The following is a 7,050-nucleotide window of genomic DNA, read 5'->3' as shown; positions in this document are numbered from 1 at the left end:
AAGCCCAGGATACTGTCTGCTTAATTACCCGCTCTCTCTCAGTCTGTGCCAGGTTAGGGTCATATTCATTGCGGAGATCGGGGTGATCGGGGTGTGCGGGGTGATCGGGGTGTGCGGGATGATCGGGGTGATCGGTGTGTGCGGGATGATCGGGGTGATCGGGGTGATCGGGGTGATCGGGGTGATCGGGGTGATCGGGGTGATCGGGGTGTGAGGGATGATCGGGGTGATCGGGGTGATCGGGGTGTGCGGGGTGATCGGGGTGTGCGGGGTGATCGGGGTGATCGAGCTGATCGGGGTGATCGGGGTGATCGGGGTGTGCGGGATGATCGGGGTGATCGGGGTGATCGGGGTGATCGGGGTGATCGGGGTGATCGGGGTGTGCGGGGTGATCGGGGTGTGCGGGGTGATCGGGGTGATCGGGGTGATCGGGGTGATCGGGGTGATCGGGGTGATCGGGGTGTGAGGGATGATCGGGGTGATCGGGGTGATCGGGGTGTGCAGGGTGATCGGGGTGATCGGGGTGATCGGGGTGATCGGGCTGATCGGGGTGATCGGGGTGATTGGGGTGTGCGGGGTGATCGGGGTGATCGGGGTGATCGGGGTGATCGGGGTGATCGGGGTGATCGGGGTGTGCGGGGTGATCGGGGTGTGCGGGGTGATGGGGGAGATCGGGGTGATCGGGGTGTACGGGGCGATCGGGGCGATCGGGGTGATCGGGGTGATCGGGATGATCGGGGTGTGCGGGGTGCTCGGGGTGATCGGGGTGATCGGGGTGATCGGGGTGATCGGGGTGTGCGGGGTGATCGGGGATATCGGGGTGATCGGGGTAATCGGGGTGATCGGGGTGATCGGGGTGATCGGGGTGTGCGGGGTGATCGGGGTGATCGGGGTGATCGGGTTGATCGGGATGATCGGGGTGATCGGAGTGATCGGGGTGATCGGGGTGATCGGGGTGTGCGGGATGATCGGGGTGATCGGGGTGATCGGGGTGATCGGGGTGATCGGGGTGATCCGGGTGATCGGAGTGATCGGAGTGATCGGGGTGATCGGGGTGATCGGGGTGATCGGCGTGTGCGGGGTGATCGTGGCGATCGGGATGATCGGGGTGATCGGGGTGATCGGGGTGTGAGGGGTGTGAGGGGTGATCGCGGTGATCGGGGTGATCGGGGTGATCGGGGTGTGCGGGGTGATCGGGGTGATCGGGTTGATCGGGGTGATCTGGGTGATCGGGGTGATCGGGGTGATCGGGGTGATCGGGGTGTGCGGGGTGATCGGGGTGTGCGGGGTGATCGGGGTGATCGGGGTGTGCGTGGTGATCGGGGTGATCGGGGTGTGCGGGGTGATCGGGGTGATCGGGTTGTGCGTGGTGATCGGGGTGATCGGGGTGATCGGCGTGTGCGGGGTGATCGGGGTGATCGGGGTGTGCGGGGTGATCGGGGTGATCGGGGTGATCGGGATGATCGGGGTGATCGGCGTGTGTGGGGTGATCGGGGTGATCGGGGTGATCGGGGTGATCGGCGTGTGCGGGGTGATCGGGGTGATCGGGGTGTGCGGGGTGATCGGGGTGATCGGGGTGATCGGGGTGATCGGGGTGATCGGGGTGATCGGGGCGATCGGGGCGATCGGGGCGATCGGGGTGATCGGGGTGTGTGGGGTGATCGGGGTGATCGGGGTATGCGGGGTGATCGGGGCGATCTGGGCGATCGGAGTGATCGGGGTGTGCGGGGTGATCGGGGTGATCGGGGTGTGCGGGGTGATCGGGGTGATCGGGGTGATCGGGGTGATCGGGGTGATCGGGGTGATCGGCGTGTGTGGGGTGATCGGGGTGATCGGGGTGATCGGGGTGATCGGGGTGTGCGGGGTGATCGGGGTGATCGGGGTGATCGGGGTGATCGGCGTGTGTGGGGTGATCGGGGTGATCGGGGTGATCGGGGTGATCGGGGTGTGCGGGGTGATCGGGGTGATCGGGGTGTGCGGGGTGATCGGGGTGATCGGGGTTATCGGGGTGATCGGAGTGATCGGGGTGATCGGCGTGTGCGGGGTGATCGGGGTGATCGGGGTGATCGGGGTGATCGGGGTGATCGGGGTGATCGGCGTGTGTGGGGTGATCGGGGTGATCGGGGTGTTCGGGGTGATCGGGGTGATCGGGGTGATCGGGGTGATCGGCGTGTGCGGGGTGTGCGGGGTGATCGGGGTGATCGGGGTGATCGGGGTGATCGGGGTGATCGGCGTGTGTGGGGTGATCGGGGTGATCGGGGTGTTCGGGGTGATCGGGGTGATCGGGGTGTGCGTGGTGATCGGGGTGATCGGGGTGATCGGGGTGTGCGGGGTGATCGGGGTGATCGGGGTGTGCGTGGTGATCGGGGTGATCGGCGTGTGTGGGGTGATCGGGGTGATCGGGGTGATCGGGGTGATCGGGGTGTGCGGGGTGATCGGGGTGATCGGCGTGTGTGGGGTGATCGGGGTGATCGGGGTGATCGGGGTGATCGGGGTGTGCGGGGTGATCGGGGTGATCGGGGTGTGCGTGGTGATCGGGGTGATCGGGGTGATCGGGGTGTGCGGGGTGATCGGGGTGATCGGGGTGTGCGGGGTGATCGGGGTGATCGGGGTGATCGGGGTGATCGGAGTGATCGGGGTGATCGGGGTGATCGGGGTGATCGGGGTGATCGGGGTGATCGGGGTGTGCGGGGTGATCGGGGTGAGCGGGGTGATCGGAATGATCGGGGTGATCGGGGTGATCGGCGTGTGCGGGGTGATCGGGGTGATCGGGGTGATCGGGGTGTGCGGGGTGTGCGGGGTGATGGGGGAGATCGGGGTGATCGGGGTGTACGGGGCGATCGGGGCGATCGGGGCGATCGGGGCGATCGGGGCGATCGGGGTGTGCGGGGCGATCGGGGTGATCGGGGCGATCGGGGCGATTGGGGCGATCGGGGTGTGCGGGGTGATCGGGGCAATCGGGGTGATCGGGGTGATCTGGGTGATCGGGGTGATCGGGGTGATCGGGGTGTGCGGGGTGATCGGGGTGTGCGGGGTGATCGGGGTGATCGGGGTGATCGAGGTGATCGGGGTGATCGGGGTGTGCGGGGTGATCGGGGTGATCGGGGTGTGCGGGGTGATCGAGCTGATCGGGGTGATCGGGGTGATCGGGGTGATCGGGGTGATCGGGGTGATCGGGGTGATCGGGGTGTTCGGGGTGATCGGGGTGTGCGGGGTGATCGGGGTGTGCGGGGTGATGGGGGAGATCGGGGTGATCGGGGTGTACGGGGCGATCGGGGCGATCGGGGCGATCGGGGCGATCGGGGCGATCGGGGTGTGCGGGGCGATCGGGACGATCGGGGCGATCGGGGCGATCGGGGCGATCGGGGTGTGCGGGGTGATCGGGGCGATCGGTGCGATCGGGGCGATCTGGGTGATCGGGGTGATCGGGGTGATCGGGGTGTGCGGGGTGATCGGGGTGTGCGGGGTGATCGGGGTGATCGGGGTGATCGGGGTGATCGGGGTGATCGGGGTGTGCGGGGTGATCGGGGTGATCGGGGTGTGCGGGGTGATCGAGCTGATCGGGGTGATCGGGGTGATCGGGGTGATCGGGGTGATCGGGGTGATCGGGGTGATCGGGGTGATCGGGGTGTGCGGGGTGATCGGGGCGATCGGGGCGATCGGGGCGATCGGGGCGATCGGGGCGATCGGGGTGTGCGTGGTGATCGGGGTGATCGGGGTGATCGGGGTGATCGGGGTGTGCGGGGTGATCGGGGTGATCGGGGTGATCGGGGTGATCGGGGTGATCGGGTTGATCGGGGTGATCGGGGTGATAGGGGTGTGCGGGGTGATCGGGGTGATCGGGTTGATCGGGGTGATCGGGGTGATCGGGGTGATCGGGGTGATCGGGGTGTGCGGGATGATCGGGGTGTGCGGGGTGATCGGGGTGATCGGGCTGATCGGGGTGATCGGAGTGATCGGGTTGATCGGGTTGATCGGGGTGTGCGGGGTGATCGGGGTGATCGGGGTGATCGGGGTGTGCGGGGTGATCGGGGCGATCGGGGCGATCGGGGCGATCGGGGCGATCGGGGCGATCGGGGCGATCGGGGCGATCGGGGCGATCGGGGTGTGCGGGGTGATCGGGGTGATCGGGGTGATCGGGGTGATCGGGGTGATCGGGGTGTTCGGGGTGATCGGGGTGCGCGGGGTGATCGGGGTGTGCGGGGTGATGGGGGAGATCGGGGTGATCGGGGCGATCGGGGCGATCGGGGCGATCGGGGCGATCGGGGTGTGCGGGGCGATCGGGGCGATCGGGGCGATCGGGGCGATCGGGGCGATCGGGGTGTGCGGGGTGATCGGGGCGATCGGGGCGATCGGGGTGATCTGGGTGATCGGGGTGATCGGGGTGATCGGGGTGTGCGGGGTGATCGGGGTGATCGGGGTGATCGGGGTGTGCGGGGTGATCGGGGTGATCGGGGTGTGCGGGGTGATCGAGCTGATCGGGGTGATCGGGGTGATCGGGATGATCGGGGTGATCGACCTGATCGGGATGATCGGGGTGATCGGGGTGATCGGCGTGTGCGGGGTGATTGGGGTGATCGGGGTGATCGGTGTGTGCAGGGTGATCGGGGTGATCGGGGTGATCGGGGTGATCGGGGTGATCGGCGTGTGTGGGGTGATCGGGGTGATCGGGGTGATCGGAGTGATCGGCGTGTGCGGGGTGATCGGGGTGTGTGGGGTGATCGGGGTGATCGGGGTATGCGGGGTGATCGGGGCGATCTGGGTGATCGGAGTGATCGGGGTGTGCGGGGCGATCGGGGTGATCGGGGTGATCGGGGTGTGCGGGGTGATCGGGGTGATCGGGGTGATCGGGGTGATCTGGGTGTGCGGGGTGATCGGGCTGATCGGGGTGATCGGGGTGATCGGGGTGATCGGGGTGTGCGTGGTGATCGGGGTGATCGGGGTTTGCGGGGTGATCGGGGTGATCGGGGTGATCGGGTTGTGCGGGGTGATCGGGGTGATCGGAGAGATCGGGGTGATCGGGGTGATCTGGGTGTGCGGGTGATCGGGGTGATCGGGTGATCGGGGTGATCGGGTGATCGGTGTGATCGGGGTGATCGGGGTGATCGGGGTGTGCGGGGTGATCGGGGTGATCGGAGTGATCGGGGTGTGCGGGGTGATCGGGGTGATCGGGTTGATCGGGGTGATCGGGGTGTGCGGGGTGATCGGGGTGTGCGGGTTGTGCGGGGTGATCGGGGTGATCGGGGTGATCGGGGTGATCGGGGTGTGAGGGGTGATTGGGGCGATCGGGATGATCGGGGTGATCGGGGTGATCGGGGTGTGCGGGGTGATCGGGGTGATCGGGGTGTGCGGGGTGATCGGGGTGATCGGGTTGTGCGGGGTGATCGGGTGATCGGAGAGATCGGGGTGATCGGGGTGATCGGGGTGATCTGGGTGTGCGGGGTGATCGGGGTGATCGGGTGATCGGGGTGATCGGGTGATCGGTGTGATCGGGGTGATCGGGGTGATCGGGCTGTGCGGGGTGATCGGGGTGATCGGAGTGATCGGGGTGTGCGGGGTGATCGGGGTGATCGGGTTGATCGGGGTGATCGGGGTGTGCGGGGTGATCGGGGTGTGCGGGGTGATCGGGGTGATCGGGTTGATCGGGGTGATCGGGGTGATCGGGGTGATCGGGGTGTGCGGGGTGATCGGGGTGTGCGGGGTGATCGGGGTGATCGGGTTGATCGGGGTGATCGGGGTGATCGGGGTGATCGGGCTGTGCGGGGTGATCGGGGTGATCGGAGTGATCGGGGTGATCGGGGTGATCGGGGTGATCGGGTTGATCGGGGTGATCGGGGTGTGCGGGGTGATCGGGGTGTGCGGGTTGTGCGGGGTGATCGGGGTGATCGGGGTGATCGGGGTGAGCGGGGTGTGCGGGGTGTGCGGGGTGATCGGGGTGAGCGGGTGATCGGGGTGATCGGGGTATCGGGGTGATCGGGGTGATCGGGGTGTGCGGTGTGATCGGGGTGATCGGGGTGATCGGGGTGATCGGGGTGATCGGGGTGTGAGGGGTGATTGGGGCGATCGGGGTGATCGGGGTGATCGGGGTGATCGGGGTAATCGGGGTGATTGGGGTGATCGGGGTGATCGGGGTGTGCGGTGTGATCGGGGTGATCGGGGTGATCGGGGTGTGAGGGGTGATTGGGGCGATCGGGGTGATCGGGGTGATCGGGGTGATCGGGGTGATCGGGGTGATCGGGGTGTGCGGGGGTGATCGGGGTGATCGGGGTGATCGGGGTGATCGGGGTGTGCGGGGTGATCGGGGTGATCGGGGTGATCGGGGTGATCGGGGTGTGCGGGGTGATCGGGGTGATCGGGGTGATCGGGGTGATCGGGGTGATCGGGGTGAGTGGGGTGTGCGGGGTGATCGGGGTGATCGGGGTGATCGGGGTGATCGGGGTGTGAGGGGTGTGCGGTGTGATCGGGGTGATCGGGGTGTGAGGGGTGTGAGGGGTGTGCGGTGTGATCGGGGTGATCGGGGTGATCGGGGTGATCGGGGTGATCGGGGTGTGCAGGGTGATCGGGGTGTGCGGGTTGTGCGGGGTGATCGGGGTGATCGGGGTGATCGGGGTGTGAGGGGTGTGCGGTGTGATCGGGGTGATCGGGGTGATCGGGGTGTGCGGGGTGATCGGGGGTGATCGGTGTGATCGGGGTGATCGGGGTGATCGGGGTGATCGGGGTGATCGGGGTGTGCGGGGTGATCGGGGTGATCGGGGTGATCGGGGTGATCGGGGTGAGCGGGGTGATCGGGGTGAGCGGGGTGATCGGGGTTATCGGGGTGTGCGGGGTGATCGGGGTGATCGGGGTGATCGGGGTGAGCGGGGGTGTGCGGGTGAGCGGGGTGATCGGGGTTATCGGGGTGTGAGGGGTGTGCGGTGTGATCGGGGTGATCGGGTTGATCGGGTTGATCGGGGGTGTGAGGGGTGTGAGGGGTGTGCGGGGTGATCGGGGTGATCGGGGTTATCGGGGTGTAAGGGGTGATCGGGGTGTGAGGGGTGTGCGGTGTGATCG

The 7,050-nt window shown here is 67.7% G+C and overlaps 1 protein-coding gene across 1 annotated transcript; it reads left to right on the top strand.

Annotated features, from left to right (window-relative positions):
• Window positions 1-670: 670 nt before the first annotated feature.
• On the top strand, window positions 671-5,899 carry LOC144677948 (uncharacterized; the record flags this gene model as incomplete). Its single annotated transcript, XM_078537906.1, has 5 exons — window positions 671-900; window positions 2,353-2,424; window positions 2,707-4,557; window positions 5,113-5,238; window positions 5,791-5,899. Coding segments are annotated over 5 exons (2,388 nt in total), but the record flags the coding sequence as incomplete, so codon positions are not given.
• Between the last annotated feature and the right edge of the window lie 1,151 nt (window positions 5,900-7,050).

This window comes from Cetorhinus maximus, unplaced genomic scaffold (genome assembly GCF_964194155.1).
Source record: "Cetorhinus maximus unplaced genomic scaffold, sCetMax3.hap1.1 HAP1_SCAFFOLD_3325, whole genome shotgun sequence".
NCBI lineage: Eukaryota > Metazoa > Chordata > Chondrichthyes > Lamniformes > Cetorhinidae > Cetorhinus > Cetorhinus maximus.
The sequence above is the reverse complement of the archived record's forward strand: the minus strand, read 5'-3'. Positions and strand labels throughout refer to the sequence as shown.